The sequence below is a fragment of the Lithobates pipiens genome, unplaced genomic scaffold, assembly GCF_037356315.1.
Source record: "Lithobates pipiens isolate NorthernLeopardFrog02 unplaced genomic scaffold, aLitPip1_a1.2 Scaffold_13, whole genome shotgun sequence".
NCBI lineage: Eukaryota > Metazoa > Chordata > Amphibia > Anura > Ranidae > Lithobates > Lithobates pipiens.
Window position 1 is genome coordinate 146,319,060 of NW_027507718.1, and position 20,611 is coordinate 146,339,670.

Here is a 20,611-nt window from a genome sequence, read left to right on the forward strand (position 1 = left end):
GGTCTGGTGTCATATGTAAACAGCAATTGCAACATGCATGTGAGGTATCACTGCAAAGGTCAGATCGAGGGCAGTATTTTAGCAGTAGACCTCCTCTGTAAATCTAAAGTGTAACCTGTAAAGGATTTTAAAGGTTTTCAAAAATGTATGTAGTTTGTCGCCGATGCACGTTTGTGCGCAATTTTAAAGCATGTCGGGTTTGGTATCCATGTACTCAGCATAAGACCATCTTTTTTATTTCATCAAACATTTTGGCAATATAGTGTGTTTTAGTGCATTAAAATACAAAAAATTGCTTTTTTTCCCAAATTGCACAAATACTGTGTGAAAAAAAATTGGAACATCCACCATTTTAATCTGTATCTGTATTAAAAAAAATATATAATGTTTGGGGGTTCAACGTAATTTTCTAGCAAAAAATTCATATTTTTTCATGTAAACAAAAAGTGTCAAAAAGGGCTTTGTCTTCAAGTGGTTAGAAGAGTGGGTAATGTGTGGCATAAGCTTCTAATGTTGTGCATGAAATGCCAGGACAGTTCAAAACCCCAGTAGACACCCCAAGCTATTTTTTGATAGTCATGTTGAGTCCATTTATATTTTGCCACAACTTTCCGGAAAAATTACAAACTTTTCTTTTGCACAAAGTTGTTACTAAATCATATATTGCGCAAACATGCCATGGGCATATGTGGAATTACCCCCCAAAATACATTCTGCTGCTTCTCCTGAGTACAGGGATACCACATGTGTGAGACTTTTTGGGAGCCTAGGACCCCAAAAAACAATCACTGCGTTCAGGCTTTCTAAGGGCGTAAAACAGTAATATAGCTTCCTCACTACCTATCACAGTAGGCCATGAAATGTCAAGATAGCACAAAACTCCCACAAATGACCCCATTTTGGAAAGTAGATACTTCAAGCTATTTGCTTAGAGGCATATTGTGTCCATGGAATATTTTATATTTTGCCACAAGTTTCAGGAAAATTAAAATTTTATTTATTTAATTTTTTTGACGCAAAGTTGTCACTAAATTAGATATTGTTCAAACATGGCATGGTTATATGTGCAATTACACTCCAAAATAGTAGATTAGAGTATCCCCGCACTATCACCAAGGGCCTAAGCTATTTGTAAGGGTAGGTTGCAGCAAACCACCGGCAGAGGTATAAACCCTAACCCCCAGATAGTATATTTAAAAATCAAATAAATGGTGTTGCGCTACCTGAACTGAATTAAAATTAAAGTGCCTTATGCTTATGTAAATAATAACAATGTTATTAAGTGATAATAGATAATGGTAGATGGTGTTGCACTACCTGAAAACGTTAGGCTAAACTATACTAGATTAAAATTAAAGTGCCTTGTGCTTATGTGAAAGATAACAGTGTTAATGAGTGACCCACTCCCAAAAGCAGTGTCTCCTTCTATTGAGTGGTATTTGTTCCTTTTGGGTAAATATATGTGATAGAAAAAAATATAAGAACACCAATGTTGTACAATTACATATTATGCACAATAAAAAATATGAAAATAATCCAAAACTGTGAAGCATCTCCAACAGATTAATCCTTGAATAATCAATGAAACAAAATATCCAATCTGTTACAAATCATAAACCAAAAGTGTCATGTGCTTTGAATATTCAAATGAATATCTCCAAGATAAAAACTCATAAAATATTTTTCCTTATACTAAAACGTGCAACACACAATGCATGCTTAAACAAGAAAGCTATGTAATAAAGTCTTTGGTGAAATTAAATAAAATACGGTGACCAGTGGCTATTTTTCAGTGATCTTCTTAATAAGAAGAATAAAATAATAGAGTCTATATGTGAGCTGAAATGGGTAAAGTGACCAGTGGCTAATTCAGTGCTTCTCAAAAACAGGTGCCAGCAACCGTGTTTTGTGATTCCTGTATCTCCAGTGTTCACGGCACACCAGGTAGAGTGGCCCCTTACCTTACTGCTGTAAGGTAAACAGCAAACCAAGCAAACGACAGGGTCCAGGGGTTATGCCCTAATTCCTGGTAGATGGGTACTGGCCCCCTCGGTTGGAATTTTTCACCTCAGATAATTTCCATATGGATCTTAAGCCCCAATACCATCCACAAAGGTTTCATAGGAAAAAAAGAGGTATACTCTGATGGTGAAGTACGTTCGTAAATTTTATTAAAGAAATGTATTGAAAAGGTACTCACAAACAGGTAGTAAAAACACAGCTTTAAAAACGAACGAGCGTTCCGCTCGTGTTGTGAACGTGACTTCCGGTATCCTAGTTCCGACGCGTATCGTCACTAGTCACGTGACTTCATCAGGGAACTAGTGACTAGTGACGATATGCGTCGGAACAGGAGGAACTAGGATACCGGAAGTGACGTTCACAACACGAGCGGAACGCTCGTTCATTTTTAAAGCTGTGTTTTTACTACCTGTTTGTGAGTATCTTTTCAATACATTTCTTTAATAAAATTTACGAACGTACTTCACCATCGGAGTATACCTCTTTCTTTCCTATGAGACCTTTGTGGATGGTATTGAGGCTTAAGATCCATATGGAAATTATCTGAGGTGAAAAATTCCAGCCGAGGGGGCCAGTACCCATCTACCAGGAATTAGAGAATAACCCCTGGACCCTGTCGTTTGCTTGGTTTGCTGTTTACCTTACAGCAGTAAGGTAAGGGGCCACTCTACCTGGTGTGCCGTGAACACTGGAGATACAGGAATCACAAAACACAGTTGCTGGCACCTGTTTTTGAGAAGCACTGAATAAGCCACTGGTCACTTTACCCATTTCAGCTCACATATAGACTCTATTATTTTATTCTTCTTACTAAGAAGATCACTGAAAAATAGCCACTGGTCACCGTATTTTATTTAATTTCACCAAAAACTTTATTACATAGCTTTCTTGTTTAAGCATGCATTGTGTGTTGCACGTTTTAGTATAAGGAAAAATATTTTATGAGTTTTTATCTTGGAGATATTCATTTGAATATTCAAAGCACATGACACTTTTGGTTTATGATTTGTAACAGATTGGATATTTTGTTTCATTGATTATTCAAGGATTAATCTGTTGGAGATGCTTCACAGTTTTGGATTATTTTAATGTTTTTTATTGTGCATAATATGTAATTGTAAAACATTGGAGTTCTTATATTTTTTTCTATCACATATATTTACCCAAAAGGAACAAATACCACTCAATAGAAGGAGACACTGCTCTCGGGAGTGGGTCACTCATTAACACTGTTATCTTTCACATAAGCACAAGGCACTTTAATTTTAATTTAGTATAGTTTAGCCTAACGTTTTCAGGTAGTGCAACACCATCTACCATTATCTATTATCACTTAATAACATTGTTATTATTTACATAAGCATAAGGCACTTTAATTTTAATTCAGTTCAGGTAGCGCAACACCATTTATTTGATTTTTAAATACACTCCAAAATACATTCTGCTGCTTCTCCTGAGTATGGGGATACCACATGTAAGACTTTTTGGGAGCCTAGCCACATACAGGACCCCAAAAATCAAGCACCGCCTTCAGGCTTTTTAAAGCCGTAAAATTGTGATTTTACTCCTCATTACCTATCACAGTTATGGAGGCCCTGAAATGTCCAGATAGCACAAAACCTTCCAAAATGACCCTATTTTGGAAAGTAGACAACCAAAGGTATTTGCAAAGAAGCATGATGAGTATTTTCCAGCTATTTGTTTTTGAAAATGAAGAAAACTTTGTGCCAAAAAGCGAGATCTGCAAAATACTCAACATGCCTCTCAGCAAAGAACTTGGGGTGTCTACTTTCCAAAATTGGGTAATATGGGGGGGGGGTTGGGCTATCTTGGCATTTTATGGACTTCAAAACTGTGATAGGTAGTGAAGAGTGAAATCAAAAATGTATGCCCTTAGAAATCCTGAAGGCGGTGCTTAGTTTTCGGGGTTCTGTACGCGGCTAGGCTCCCAAAAAGTCTTATGCCTTGTACAGACGGTTGGAAATTCAGATGGAAAAGGTCCGATCGGATTATATTGTCGGAAAATCCGATCTGACTTTTTCCATCAGAAATTCAGACGGAAATTTTTTTAGAGCAGAATCTCAAATTTTCTGACAAACAAATCCGATTGGACTTTTCCTGGTGCCTCCATGGCAGCATACCTGTGACAAGCTCCGCCTTGGCTCCTCCCTCAGGACTAGTGAATATTATAAAAGAAATCGTTAGCACAGCCCCAGCATTCTCCTTTTTTTCCTCATACCTCATGGCAGTGAATTCTGGTCGAACGTCCTTACCTACTGCAGTCGGCAGCTTCCGTCCGGGTTCAAGCCTCTCCCAGACGCAGTTCCTTCTCTTGGGCAGCTAAACGCGCTTATAAGGTTGGAAGTCCCTTCTGTAGGATCTTTTGGGACAAGCAGTTTGTCTCTTAAGTAAGAGCGTTATTTGCAAGTTGATCAGGCACCAGCTCATTCATGGTAACGGAGGCAGCAGCTATTTCTACATTTCTTTTTTGTTTCCCCTTCTCTCTTTTCTTCCTCCCTTTCCTTTCCCTTTTAGGTTTTATATCTTTTATCTTTTCCCTTTTCTCTTCCCTCTCTCTTTTCCTCTCTTCCCCTCCCCAACCTTCCATTTTTTACTTTCTTTCTTTCTTTTCTTTTGACCTCCCATTTGTTTGTTTCTCTCAGAGGAAAAACCTCTCTTAGCCCCTGCCGCCGTTCCCGGCTCCATAGGAGCCACGCGCGCTCAGCGCCGGCGTTTTATTTAACTCTCTGCGTTCCCCGCCGTGCTCTGCGCATGCGCCGGCGGTGCGAGGCTTCCAGCTTACTGTTCCGCCGGTCGGCGCATGCGCAGTGGATTCGGGGGCCGCGGCGGCCATTTTTGAAAAATGTCAAAGACAGGATAGAGGCGTGCCCTGCCTCTCCTGTTCTACTGCTTATCTCCCTGATAGCCTCAGTGGGACGCCTGTGGCTGCAGGGAGAACTGCTACTCTGAGCTCCAAGAAAGAAACAACCACTCTTTTATGGTAATATAATGAAAAAAATAAATAAATAAATAAATAAACAAATAATTAAATAATATAAAATGAAATAAACATATTAAATTATTAAATAAAATTAATAAAAATTTATTAAATAAATATTCGTTTGGGTGCCAAAAAAAAAAAAAAAAAATATATATATATATATATATATATATATATATATATATAAATAAATTAAATTTAACCCCCCCCCCCCCCCCCCAAAAAAAAGGGACAAGAAGACAAAACGTAGAGAAACCGTTATTTATAGAGGTAAAATACCTTTTACCAGTCAAGGGCACGGCGGGTTGATTTTTCTCCTCTAAAACTCTTTTCTTAGCTGCTGCTTCTGCTAATCCGTCTAGTATGAGCCATTCGCCACCCGCACAAGATCCTACTCTACACCCGAGGTAAGGACCCACGTCCAGGTAAGTTGATACTTTAAAAAAAAAAAAGAGTCCACTGAGGCTGGTACTTTTATGTATTTCAGTCCTGTACGCCAGAAGATGTCTAAGAGGACCTCAAGGCGACATGGAGACGATGACGACTCTAGTCACAGCAGAGACAGGTCATCCAGGCATGGGGATTAGTGGCAGGAAAGCATCGGCCAAAAAGTGCCGTCATTCATGCTCCCCGAGACATAGATCTCCAAAATGTCAGGCCTGTGGAGCGGCCCCACTTTCAGACAAACTGATCTGTTTGAGATTGCCTCAGGGACTATGCAGCGGACAGAGAATCTGAAGGTCTGCAAATGGCAGACCTACTTAAGAAAGCAATAAAGGACTCCCTTGCGCAATTGGTAGCCACAATGATGACGCAACAACCAGCGTCTCCTCCTCAGGAGCAAACGGCTAAGGCTTCCATGCTGGGGCTGTCCACAAGTGGTATTTTCGTCTGACGCCGGCATCTTCCTCTAAACATCAGGAAGAGAATGCCATCTCAGAGGAATCATCTGATGGCCTAGAGGCCTCTGGCTTTGCTTTCTCCATGGTCCAGCCTTATGTACAGGCAGCTAAACAAGCGATCGGCTGGGAAGAGACCAACACTGAGGTTAAGAAGTCTAAATCGTACTTTCTCAAAAGCCAGATCTCCTTTTTTCCTCTCATGGACGAGATCAGGGGTGTGATTGCAGAAGAGTGGAAAAAGACAGAGAAAAGATTCTCTATTAATCGGTTGGGAAAGTTATATCCTCTCTCATAGGCTGATTCCGCAATGCTGGAGGGTTCTCCAGTGGTCGATGCAGCAGTGGTAAGGTTGGCAAAGAATGTCACGTTGCCCCTGGAAGAATCAACTTCTTTTAAGGATCCACTGGACAGAAGGATGGATCTCGATCTCAAGAAAGCATACCAGATGGCAGGCAATGCCTGTAAATCTGTCACAGCCCTGACATCAGTGTCCAATGCGCTACGCGTCTGGACAGATAATATAGAGTCGGCAATCCAACAGGACATCCCAAAGGAGGATATAATCAGGGCCTTGGATGAGCTGAAGCTCTCAGCAGACTTTATTGGTGAAGCCGCCATTGATTCAATTTGTTGCTCCGCAAGGGCAATGCTCCACACAGTTATGGCCAAACGGGCCTTGTGGCTGAAACTGTGGGCAGTAGATATCGCCTCCAAACAGAACTGGTGCAAGATACCATTTGATGGTAAAGCCTTGTTTGGGGAAAAACTGGACAAGGCCATCTCTCGAGACACTGGTGGAAAATCAGGCCTGCTACCCCAACACAGGTGATCTAGGCGCTCCAGGACATTCGCATCCAGATTCCAATACTTCAAGAATAAGGATTACCGACAGTCCAGGCAGGGAAAAGGCTTCAGGCATAATTGGAAAAGCACACAGTCCACGTTCCTCAAAACCCGAAGACAGAGACCAGTGCCTACCCCACAGGATTCTACTAAATCCTTTTGACGCCAGGCAAGCCCAAGTGATTCCTGTGTGGGCCAAGCTAAAACACTTCTCAAAGATCTGGGAACAAAAGTGTAGGGATCCTTGGGTAGTCTCCACAGTCAAATACGGCCATTTCTGGTCGTTCCTAGACAAACCTCCCAAGGACTTCTTCTCCCTGACAAGGGTGTCAAGGTTCCCCCCTAAAAAACGGAAGTGCTACAGCAATTTCTTCTCTCCTTGCAGGAACAGCAAGCGGTAGTTCCAGTGCCTCCATCAGAGAGATTTTCGGGGTTTTACTCAACCCTGTTTCTAGTCCCCAAGGGAAATGGAGGGTGGAGACCCGTGATAGACCTAAAAAGTCTAAATCGTTATATCTTCCTAGTAAGATTCAAAATGGAGTCACTACGAACGATTATTTGTGTAGACCAACCAGGGGACTGGATGTTGTCAATAGACTTGCAGGACGCTTACCAGCATATACCCATACTCCCTCCGTTCCAGAAGTATCTGAGATTTGCGGTGGGGCAGGTACATCTCCAATTCCAGAGTCTTCCATTTGGCCTCTGCACATCGCCAAGAGTCTTCACAAAGACCCTGATTTCCATCATAGCCCCTCTGAGAGAATTGGGGCTTCGGGTATGCCACTACTTGGACGACCTTCTACTCCTGGCGAAAGACTGTGGTACAGGCGGTATCTATCCCAAACCATACACTTGTCGACCTTGATGCTCAGGAGTCTGCAATGGTGGATGAAGAAACAGACACTTCTGAAATCACGCCCGTTAGGGCATGTCGACTGGATCACAATTACTACCGATGCCAGTGCAGCAGGTTGGGGAGCACACTGCAACCAGATCTCAGTGCAGCATAGATGGTCCTTCCATACAGCAGGTCCGGTGTCGAATGTCCTGGAGGTCAAAGTGGCCTACCTTGCGTTACTAGCCCTAAGGTTCGAGATTACAGGAAAACCAGTTCTCCTCCGAATGGACAACAGGGCTGCGGTATCCTATGTACACGGGCAAGGGGGGACATGCAGCAGGTCCCTCCTGAAGGAGGTGGAACCCATAATACTCTGGGCAGAAAGGAATCTAAAGGACCTGAGGGAAGTTTATCAACTTGAGGGCCGACCGCCTTTCCCGCAAGTTTGTGGATGCCAACGAATGGTCTCTACACCCGTAGATTTTCGAATGGATAGTGAACCAGTGGGGTCCCCTCGAGCTAGACCTATTTGAAACAGTATTCAATACCAAGCTTCCAAGGTGCATCTTAAGGCTTCCTCACCCCCAAAGGAGGCAATAGATGCCCTCTCAGCCCCCTGGGCATGCAATCGGGCCTATGCCTTCCCTCCACGGCCTTTCATTCCAAGATTCCCGTCAAGACTTATGATAGAAACCACGACAGTGATAGCGGCCCTACCGTACTGGCCAAGACGTCCTTGGTTCCCCACAGCAATGTATCTAAGTACCCGACTTCCAGTCAAGGTTCCAATAATACCTCTTCTCCTGTCGCAAGGATGTCACACCCTTCCAGATCCCCGCAGGCTGGATCTTCACATCTGGCAGCTGAAAGGGAAAGGTTTCAATCCCTAGGGTGTTCCAACAAACTGATCGCAACCCTGCTCGAGGCAAGAAAACCATCCACAAACAAAAGTTCAGGGTCTTCATGATTGGCAGAAGCTGTGATCCAGATTCCTCATCATCCTCTCAAATTCTTGAGTTTTTGCAGGCAGGCCTAGACCTAGGTCTTGCACTAGGTACACTAAAAGTACAGGTATCAGCAATTTCATTGGCAAACCAGTAGAAGATGGGCCGAGGACCCATTAATAATCCAGTTCTTCAAAGCTGTCAAAAAGATCCGACCGCCAACTAAATAATCTTTTCCCACTTGGGACCTTGCTATCTTCCTAGAGTCCTTAGCCATTCCACCTTTTGCCCCTTAGGAGTCGGCATCGCTTTGGAATCTAGCCTTGAAGCTAGCCTTCCTGATAGCTATAACCTCTGGCAGACGGGTTTCAGAGCTCCAAACTTTAGGAGCAGATCATAATCACATTATATCCTATCCGGACAGAGTAGAACTCAGAACAGTGCAAGGATTTCTTCCCAAAGTCGCATCATCCTTAAACACGTCAGAACCTTGGGCACTCCCAACATTTTCAGAACAGGACTTTGGTTCTCTTCATGAGCTAGTCATTGCCTCCACTTTGAAATGCTATCTGCAGGCCACAACATCATTCAGGGATTCCATCAGGCTGTTTATAATTCCCTGGGGCAAAAACCAAGGCAAGGAGGCGTCAGCAAGAACGATTGCCTCATGGATCGTTAAACTCATTCACAGGGTGTAGAGGACAAAGGGGCTGGAACCCCCTTTGGCGGTCAGAGCGCACTCCACCAGAGCAGTTTCTGCCTCTTGGGCGGCAAGAGCGAATGTGTCAATTGAAACTATTTGTGGGGCAGCGACTTGGTCATCCCGACATATACGTTTCTGAAACATTACAGGGTGGACCCAGGAGCTCTTTCACCGGTAGAGTTTGGCAGACAGGCAGTCACATCAGCCCTCACTTCTTCTAAATAATAATTTCTTTAAAATAGACTTCTAAGTATCCCACCCGTCTCAGCTAGTTATTTGTCACAGGTATGATGCCATGGAGGCACCAGGAAAACAGAAAATTGTACCATACTTACCGTAATTTTCTTTTCCTGGTGCCTATCCATGGCAGCATACAATCCCACCCTCGGTATTCTATATTACAGAGAATGCTGGGGCTGTGCTAACGATTTCTTTTATAATATTCACCAGTCCTGAGGGAGGAGCCAAGGCGGAGCTTGTCACAGGTATGCTGCCATGGATAGGCACCAGGAAAAGAAAATTACGGTAAGGCCCCTTTCACACTAACGTCCCGTTCAGGCCCGCCTGTCAGTTTTTCAGGCGGACCTGAACGGGTGCTCCATAGAGCTCTATGGAGCGTCGGATGTCAGCGGTGACATGTCCGCTGACATCCGACCCGCTCCGATCCGAAAAAGTGTAACGGAGGAAAAAGCTATTTTTCCATCCGTCTGCGGATCGGATCGGATGACGACGGGCACTGCGGTCCGTCGTCATCCGATCTCCCATAGGGGAGAGCGGCGCTGTGACAGGTCCGTCCCTGCACAGTGTGCGGAGACAGACCTGTCATCTCCCTGCTCAGCGGGGATCGGCGGAGTGATCCCCGCTGAGCAAACGGACATCCACGGGGCGGATCAGAACTGATCCGCCCCGTGTGAAAGGACCCTAAGTATGGTACAATTTTCTGCTTTTCTGATCGTTTGTGGAGAATTCCGATGAGACAAAGTGCCACGCATACTGAGATCATATTACGAGACCAAAGCTATTGGCTACTAGCCTCAATGTAAACCCGTTGCAATGAACGAACGTCATCACATTCTGAACAATCGGATTTTCCGACAACTTTGTCCGACCGTGTGTATGCAACATCAGTTTAGGACAAAATCCGTCAAAAAAAAAATCAGACGGATTTTGTTGTGGGAATGTCCGACCGTGTGTACAAGGCATTTCACAAGTGGTAGCACCATACTCATGAGAAGCAGAAGAATGTATTTTGGGGTGTAATTCCACATAACCATGGCATGTTTAAGCAACATATCATTTAGTGACTACTGTGTGTAATTTAAAAATTTTTGATAATTTTTCAATCATTTGTGTCAAAAAAATAAAATATTCAATGGGCTCAACATGCCTCTCAGAAATTTCCTTGGGGTGTTTACTTTCCAAAATAAGGTGATTGGGGGGGGGGGGTGTACTGCCCTGTTGCCATTTTAGCACCTCAAGAAATTAGATAGGCAGTCAAACTAAAAGCTGCATAAATTCCAGAAAATATACCCTAGTTTGTAAACGCTATAACTTTTGCGCAAATCAATAAATATATGCTTATTGACTTTTTTTTTACCAAAGACATGTGGCTGAATACATTTTGGCCTAAATGTATGACTAACATTGAGTTTATTGTATTTTTTTATATCAAAAAGTAGAAAATATATATATTTTTTTAAATGTCTGTCTTTTTCTGTTTATATTGCAAAAAAATAAAAATCGCAGAGACAATCAAATACCATCAAAAGAAAGCTCTATTTGTGGGAAAAAAGGACGCAAATTTAGTTTGGGTACAGCATTGCATGACCACGCAAATACCAGTTAAAGCAACGCAGTGCCAAATTGTAAAAAGTGCTCTGGGCATTGAGCAGCCAACTCTTCCCGGGGCTGAAGTGGTTAACTGGATACAGGCAAGTTTACTTACTCCACAGAGAAAGACAAGCAGTATCTGAATTCCTAATATGACAGACAACAAGATTAGAATCACAACATAAAATAGGATTTTTGCACTCACAGTAAAATCCTTTTCTCTGAAGTTCATTGACGGCCACAGCATCTTGACCTTAGGGTTATATCGTCACCTTCAGGAGAGGACTAGGCAGAACATGTAAAAACAGCAAAACTGCATAGCACCACCCAGGGGGCAGACCCACTGGCTATAACACCTCATTCTGCTTCCTGCAGCTCAGTTCGTCAAAAAGCAGTACCAGAAATAGGAGGGGTGGGTGCTGTGTCTGTCAATGAACTTCAGAGAAAAGGATTTTACGGTGAGTACAAAACCCGACTCTTTTAGGTTCAGTACCCAACCAATCTTCCGAAGAGTTTGCATGGTGATCGCACATCCTCCTTTAATTCTGAGCTGCTCTCAGAAGGAGGTTGTCCAGGTAACCTAGGATTGCGATCCCGCGTTGCCTTAACAATGCCAGAATGGGGTTAACACCCTGGGCACTGACGCCAGGCCAAAAGGGAGAGCCACCAATTGGTAGTGCTCTTCCCCAACTGCAAATCGCAGAAACCGCTGATGCCTGAGGCATATGGGTATATGTAAGTATTCGTCCTTGATGTCCACGTCCCCCGGATGGAATGCAGCGACCACGTAGCGAACTGATTCCATCCTGAGCCTTGCACTTTCACAAAGCTGTTGAGGGCTTTAAGGTCCAGTATTGGACAGACCCCTTCCTTTTTCGGGACTACAAACAGATTGGAGAAGAATCCCTGAAACCTTTCCGGAACTATCACCCCGCGCAGAAGCGGGTCCTGTACAACCCCAAACAGGGCCTCCCGACGACCCGGAAGCAAATGAAGGCTGGTGGTAAAGAATCTGTTTTGTGGGCAAGAAAGAAACTCTATCTTGTATCCCACTGAAACCAGTTTGTAGACCCATCAGTCGGACCGTAGGGGGGTCCACTGAGCTACAAACTCCTGAAGTTGACCCCACACCCGAGAATCGGGCGGGGGCAACCTTCATGTGGCAACATCTTTGCTCGCAGAATATGTTTGGCTTGCAAAACCAGGGGAGCTTTCGTCCCTGCGCATGTGCCTTGTCGGACTGGGAGTGCTTACCAGCCGATCCGGACGAGCGGAAATGCCACTTCAGAGTGGAAAGAGGGCCAATGCCTACGGCGTGGCTGCTTACCCTTCCTGGACTGTGGGAGAAACACGCACTTCCCACCGGTGACATTCCTAATAATGTCATCCAGCGAGGTTCCAAATAGCCTCTCACCTTGGAAGGGCAAATCCCCCAGTGCTTTTTTGGATACCTGGTCCCAAGACCAGCATTTCAGCCATCAGGTGCCGTAGCACCACTGCTGATACTGATGCTATAGAGAGCAGGGGGACTGTATACAGGGCCGCATCACCGATATCATACTTAAGGCCATACACCAACAGGTCTGCCAGTTCTACGCAGACCGAGGAAGTCTATTGCTTCACCAATTCCAGTTGCAGCAATTTTGCCCATTCAGTAAACGCCTGTGACACCAAGGCCACGGCCAACACTGGTCATAACGCTGACCCCACCACCATACACATGGACCGGGCCACCGCCTCCGCATGCCTATCGGTAGGGTCCTTGGAGACAGGAGTCCCTTCTACCAGAATCGCGGTTACTTAATTTAACCTGGATACCGGGGGGTAAATGACCGGAGGAGATGCCCATTTTTTTAGGAGGCTCTCCTTAAAGGAGTAATGAACCACCATCCTTCTCGTGACTGAATAGGCCCATTGCAGGCTCCCCTATTCCTTGTATATAAACTTATCAAAATAAGTTAAAGGGATTGTAAAGGTATTTATTTATTTTTTAAATAACAAACATGTTATACTTAACTCCACTGTGCAGCTCATTTTGCACAGAGTGGCCCTGAACCTGGTCTTCTGGGGTCCCTCGGCGGCGGTCTCCTCTCCCCCCCACACGGACGTTCATGCCAGCTCCATCACATGGTGAGTGGTGAGAAGTGCTTGCGGGCGCACACCCGTGATACATCCGGCGGTCATAGCCGTTCGCTGTATCACTAGGCCCCGCCCCCCGCGCACCACGTCATTGGATATGATTGACAGCAGCGCAAGCCAATGGCTGCGCTGCTTTGAATCCTTTCACTGTAACCAATCAGCAGCCATGCTGATCGGCGAAGAGGATGTCGGGTGCGAGCGCGGGACTTTCGAGGGGACGGGTAAGAAAAACGGGGGGGGGGGGGGGCTGGAGGCACCGGCATTGTCTGATGTTTTTTCATCTTAATGCATAGAATGCATTAAGGTGAAAAAATGTTTGCCTTTACAACCCTTTTAAATACAGAAACACCTGAGAAGTGCGGAGCAGTTTGCAGGACTTAAAAAGGACTGCCACCTCTGCAGATGCCCCTGCTGTATCCTGTCTGTTCAGGGTACCCCGCACTGCTGTGATAAGTGCTCCTACAAGCGCCTTTTCCTGCGCTAACCCGGACACAGAGTTATCCTCACTATCTGAGTCTGAATCAGAGCTTTCCCCAGAAGATGGGGGGGGGGGGAGTGGGAGTTCGTTTACCCCCCCCCCCCTGCGCCCACACACCGCTTCCACCCTGGCAACGAAAATCTCCAGGAACTGCCGACAAAGCGTCCATGGGCACCGCAGGTGCAAGTGAGCCAGTTGCAACAACAGGTATGTCTGGGAAAGAAGCCTCTGATGCCATGCTGACCCTCACTTGCCTGTCACCACTCAGGGACCTAAGGCAAGGCACACAAATCCCACCCTCCTAGCTGCTTCACAGACTGAGGGACCCCCTGCAGGACTCACCACCCTGATCCAGGTACTGAGCCGTGCTGTCGCTGTGCGCTCTCCCCTGTGCCAAGCTTGAGATGTTCCGAGTAAAAATCGCACCATTCAAGATGTATCACAAGCACTGGGGTAAAAACAAGCTGAGGCTACAAGAGAATGGCCACCGGTCGTTCTAGCAAAAAAAAAAAACTTAGAGAAAATGGCCGCCAAACCTTCTAGGAAATGGCCGACAGTAATACACTGGTTAAGGCTACAGGAAAATGGCCATTGCCTCTGGGAAATGGCCGTGGCCTGCGCAGTGGCCCCCCTCATGGCAAACGGCCGAACACCTCACTGTGACCAGAAAAAACAGGGAAAGAAGGAACGGGCCCTAACAGCCAGCGCATCACCCCACCAAGGCCTGGAGCCCCCCCCCCCCCCCGCCAGAGGACCCCGGCCAGTTACGTACACAGCACCTCATGTCCAGTCACACAGGAGCCCAGTATGGGGAGGAGGGAAAGAGGGACAGAGAGAGAACAAAGGGAGCGTGAGAGACCCCCTAGTCGAACTCCCAGGGAATGCCCAGTTGCTCCATCCTGCTGAGATAGGTGGAGCCATACTTACCTCTCCTGTCGGGACCGCTGGACGCATTCCATCAATCACAGATCCATCACCCGAGCAGTACGGGGTGGCTGACGGCCATGGCACACTGTGACACGGACTGCAGTAGCCCGGTCATATGTGTGCCCCGGAGCATAAAGCTCACTGGCAGCCCCTGGACCAGAAAGGGGCATGTCGTGGCCGATCCAGCGCGTAGCTAGGGTCTGCTCACGCTCAATGGCCAGGCTGGGGAGACTACAATGATTTATATTATTCAGCCTGTCACCCAGCCCGGTTGTTGATTGTAGATCACAGGATCGAAAAATTCCCAGGACCAATGGTCCTCTCAGGGAGCCAGGTCCTTCTCCTACACTAGGCAGAAAAAACTGAGCTGCAGGAAGCAGAGTGAGGGGTTATAGCCAGTGGGACTGCCCCCTGGGCGGTGCTATGCCGTTTTGCTGTTTTTCATGTTTTACATGTTCTGCCTAGTCCTCTCCTGAAGGTGGCGATATAACCCTAAGGTCAAGATTTATAGGAGCTGTGTCCATTAATGAACGAAAGAGAAATTAAGTTTAGCCTCATGGACTTTTAAGGAACTCTTGAAGACCATTTTAGAGTAGGGCTGCAACTAATGATTATTTTCATAATCGATTAGTTGGCCGATTATTGTTATGATTAAATGGATAATAACCTTAAAAAAGTGTGGTGTTTAACTTAGTTAATATGTAAAGTTAAAAAAAAGGCAATTTCTTCTTAAATATCTACTGTATTTATCAGTGTATAACACGCGCCGGCGTATAACACGCACCCCAAGTTTAGGAGGGAAGTTTAAGGAAAAAAACTTTTAGGAGGCAAGTTTAAGGAAAAAACCTTACATTTTAAATGCCCATCAATGTAGCCTTCCACTGTCCCCCTGCAGCCCTACACTGTCCCCCTGCAGCCCTACACTGTCCCCCTGCAGCCTTTCCCAAAATTGCAGCATGGTTAGTTTTAAATTTACCGCCGCCGTCGAGATCTTCGGCTCCTCCAGCCGCCGCCGTTGAGATCTTCGGCTCCTCCCGCCGCCGCTGTCGAGATCTTCGGCTCCTCCCGCCGACGCCGAGATCTTTGGCTCATCCCGCCGCCGCCGTCGAGATCTTCGGCTCCTCCCGCCGCCGACACAGACCGAGCCGAGCCGAGGGTACTCGGCTACTCGGCTCTGCTCGCAGTAACGCCCCCGTCCCGCCCCTTGTCCTGGCTCCTGTGATGGACACAACACCGGGCCAATGGGACGTAAAGGCTAGGAGGCGGGACTGGGTGTGACTGAGAGCGGAGCCGAGTACACAGTACACTCGGCTCAGCTCGGTAAATGTTGGCGGCGCTTCACAGACAGCGCAGATCGGCGGGGGAATCAGCGTATAACACGCATCCATGATTTTCCCATGATTTTAAGGGGAAAAAAGTGCGTGTTATACGCCGATAAATACGGTATATGCAGTGGTAAATATAAAAAACCTAGCTACAATAAAACCTTGGTTTGAGAGTAGCTTAGTTTGAGAGTGTTTTGCAAGACGAGCAACATTTTTAAATAATTTTGATTTGATATACAAGTCATGTCACAACTGAGTATAAAAGAGAAGAGAGGCGCCTCTCAGTGTAGCAATATGGTTACATTTAATGATGGTACAACATTTAGCAATATATTGCTACACTTAGAGGAGCCTCTCTTCTCTTTTATACTCTGTAGTTCCTGCTGGATTTTGCTTCTAATCCCCTTGTGGAGGCTTCAATTTGTGGATGGACATTTTATGGTTATACAACCTGGTCACACTGCTATAATCTTTTTATATGGACTATAAACTGAAGGATGAATAAATGGTTGTGGAACTAATAATTTTAGTTTTCATGATTACTTATGGGGAAATGTATCGTTTTGATAGATACGTGCTTTGGATTACATGCATGTTTCTGGAATGAATTATGCCCGCAATCCAAGATTTTACTGTATATGGTTAGTAGGCAAAATCTCTAATCCACTCTGAGAATAAAAAACAGAAGAGACACTGTATATACTATTATGCCACGTACACACAAGCGGAATGTCCAAAAGAAAATGTCAAACGGAAGCTTTTTATCATATATTCTGATCATGTGTATGCCTCATCTGACTTTTTTTTTTTTCTTTATTCTGATGGACCTAGAAATAGGTTTTAAATATTTCTGACAGAACCAATTCCTATTGGGAAATCCGCTCGTCTCTATGCTGTTCCAATGGACCAAAAACTACGCATGCTCTGAAGCAAGTACGAGACGGAAGCTATTGGCTATTGAACTTCCTTTTTCTAGTCCCGTCGTACATGTTGTATGTCACCGCGTTCTTGACGATTGGACTTTGGTGTGTACGTAAGACAGTTTCAGCGTCTGAAAAACCTTCAGAATTTATACCGATGGGAAAACTGGTCTTGTGTATGGGGCATTAAAGGTTGAATCTAGTAAACATCATCAGAGGTCATAAAAGATCCCAGAACGACATCTAAAAGAACTGCAGGCCTCACTTTCCTCTGGTAAGATCAGTGTTCACGATTCAACAAGGCCAAAGCCACTGCTGACCAAAAAGAACACAAAGGCTCAGCTCACATTTACCAAAAAAAAATCCTAATTATCCCCAAGACTATTAGGCAAATATGCTGTGGACTGATGAAACAAAAATTTTACTTTTTGGAAGGTGTGCGTCCCATTACATCTGGCATAAAACGAATACAGCATTTTATAACAAGAACATCATACCAACAATCAGACATTGTGGTGGTAGCGTGATGGTCTGGCACTGCTTTGCAGCTTCAGGACCTGGACGACTTACCATAAGGCCCCTTTTACACTGGGGCGGTGGGTGCATCGGCTGTATTTTTAGCGGCGCTTTACCATCAATTTCGCGGCTCAGTGTGAAAGGGGTCTTATTGATGGAACTTTGAATTCTGAGCTCTACCAGAAAATCCTAAAGAAGAATGTACGGCCATCCGGCCATCAGTTCATAACCTCAAGCTCAAGTGCATTGGGTTATGCAGCAGGACAATAATCCGAAACACAACAGCAAGTCCATCTCCAAATGGTTCAAACAAAGCAAAATTTAGGTTTTGGAGCAGCCTAGTCAAAGCCCGGACTTAAATCCAATTGAGATGCTGTATCATGACCTTACACAGGCCGTTCATACTGGAAAACCCTCCAATGTGGCTGAATTAATACAATTCTGCAAAGAACAGTGGGCCAAAATTGCTCCACAGCAATGTGAAAGACTCATTGCCAGTTATCGCAAACATTTTATTGCAGTTGTTGCCGCCAAGGGTGGCACAATCAGTTATATGGTTTGGGGGCAATTACTTTTTCACATAAAGCCAGGCAGGTTCAGACAGCTTTTTTGCCTTAATAAATTAAACCATAATTTAAAAACTGCATTTTGTATTTAATCGGGTTGTCTTTGTGTAATAATAAAAATTGTTTGATGATCTGAGTCATTTAAGTGTGACAAATATGCAAGAAAAAAACAAAAAAGGGGTAAATACTTACCCTCTGGTGCGACGTCTATTCAAATCAATGGGCTCTCAATAAATTAAACCATAATTTAAAAACTGCATTTTGTATTTAATCGGGTTGTCTTTGTGTAATAATAAAAATTGTTTGATGATCTGAGTCATTTAAGTGTGACAAATATGCAAGAAAAAAACAAAAAAGGGGTAAATACTTACCCTCTGGTGCGACGTCTATTCAAATCAATGGGCTCTCATAGGGAACCATTGATTTTGAATAGAGGCAGATAAACGCGGCTAAAAGCTAGCGCCGATAAACGTGCATTAACGGCAATGCAAAACGCTGATAAAATCTCGTTTTTAAAACAGTGGTTTCCTGACAGCAATCCGACGTTCAGAACGGCCGTTTATGAGCTCCAGTGTGCATGGGGCCTTAGTAATATACACGGGTAGATTTACTAAAACTGGATAGTGGCAAATCTGTTGCAGTTGTGCATGGTAGCCAGCTTTTAACTTCAGCTTGTTTAATTAAGCCTCATGCACACTAGACATTAAAATAACGTTATAAAAACGTCAATAGCTTTGCAGTGAGTTTTTCAACTTTTTTCAACTTTTTTGCAATAGTGTTTTTTAGTATTCTTCCACTTTGGCATTTTATCTTTTTTTTTTTTTCAATGGATCTAAAATGTTAAAAAACACTGGTGAGCGAAGTTTTTCAGCGTTTATCAGCGTTAGAGCGCTTTTGCAGCTGAAAAACATTTCTCTTAGAACCCACTAGTTTTTGGGGTTTTTTTACTGCTCAAAAAAGCCACTGCCCAAAACTGCTGATAACAGCTTATGTGTGCATGGACACATAGGATAACATGATGGAGAGTTTAATGAGTGTAGAAAAAAATGTCTACAGCCAAAAACAGCTGCTGTAAAAATGTTAAAAAACATCCAGTGTGCATGAAGCCTAAAGCTGTGACATAAAAACCTGGAACCTAGATTTTCCTGCAGAGCTGCACCAGATTTTCAATGCTCCAGTTTTAGTAAATTAACCCAACAACCTAATACTGCTGCATTCTTGCTGTAGACTGTTCACTTATATTTTCTGAAATGGACACTTGCTTTACCTAAAAGCAATGCATGCAGGATTTACAGCCATTCTCTACCCACCTCAGACCCTTTCTCGCCTTCTTTGTAAATCACTTCATACTTTACAATACTGTCCTGGCGTGGAGGACTCCAGGTGAGACTAATGCTGGTTTCTGATTTGGCTTCAGCTCTGAAATTCATTGGCTGTCCAGGAACTACATAAAGAAAAAACATAAAAAGTTAACATGCAATGAAATGTTTTCCTATTTTATTGTGTGCATATCACTGATAGTTTCATTCACTTCCTGTCCTGATGAAAGCATTGTGACCAAGAAAGGAAAGGATTGGAAATCTCCAAAAAGCACACAGACAGCAAATAAAAGCAGACTAGGGGTCTATTAAAAAATAGGATTTTTAATGCTGACTGTTAAAGTTTTCTCTCACTCTCTGTGCTATATACAATACAGTGGAAAAGAAGAGAAGTATCTACAACAGTGGCTCAGAAAGCAATAAAAATGGACAGACTCTAACTCCTTATTCTATCCAAAGTTAAAAAAAGGTTCTAGCTGAAGATACATTTTTCAAGGTTGTTGATATAAAAACAGAAGAGCATAAAAGTCATGATGTCACAATACAATAGTGTAGAAATGCACTGTAAAACAGCTGCTCCTGATCACTGCAGCTAATACATAAGACATTGGAATTAGTACTTTCTAAAATACACTACGACGTGGTGAACAGTGCAGAAAGAGCTACAGACAGAGGCTCTGTTATGTTGACTTTGGTGTCCTTTTATGAAACTGTGGTAAAATACCGTTATTCAGTTCTCAGGCATTCTCAGAGGAGATCGCACTCCTCTGAATGCCTGTTTATGATGGTCTTTAGCTCACTTATCATGTGGAGTTGAAAAGCGATCTACAAACGCCGGGAACTCCTGAGAACGGCCCCTCTCACTGTAATCTCGCGTGATGTAGTGGGATTACAGTATGATACAAAAGTTGAACATGAATCAGCACACATTATTCCCCAACAGATTAATAAAATAATAAAGTTAAATTCCCCCTGCACAATATACATTAACCTAATTATTAAAAAACATTGTTTTTATCAATATTTAAAGATCATACATGTGTCTATTTAAATGTGAATGGTGTATAGTAAATTAATGCAATCCACATATGTAATGCAGCTATACGCCATTCATATAAATGTAAAATACATTTATAATCATTAAAAAATTATTTTAATAAAGTATAAATATTTATTCATAAATTTAAAAAAAACGTATTTCATAATTGATAAACACCTGTATAACTGTAACAGAACATGCCATGGGTAAAACCATATTTAAGGGTTTACAAAATTTTATATAATAATAAATTAAAAATTATATAAAAATGACATTAATAATAAGCATTTAATGCA

At 43.7% G+C, this 20,611-nt stretch overlaps 1 protein-coding gene across 23 annotated transcripts in view; it reads right to left on the minus strand.

The window, feature by feature from the left end:
- Nucleotides 1-20,611, minus strand: part of PTPRS (protein tyrosine phosphatase receptor type S) — a 733,740-nt gene that overhangs the window by 406,343 nt on the left and 306,786 nt on the right. For all 23 annotated transcript variants that reach the window (XM_077475694.1, XM_077475692.1, XM_077475693.1 and 20 more), the window contains one exon: nucleotides 19,268-19,401. In XM_077475694.1, coding sequence (XP_077331820.1) covers nucleotides 19,268-19,401 — 134 coding nt within the window. The remainder of the gene's footprint in view (nucleotides 1-19,267; nucleotides 19,402-20,611) is intronic.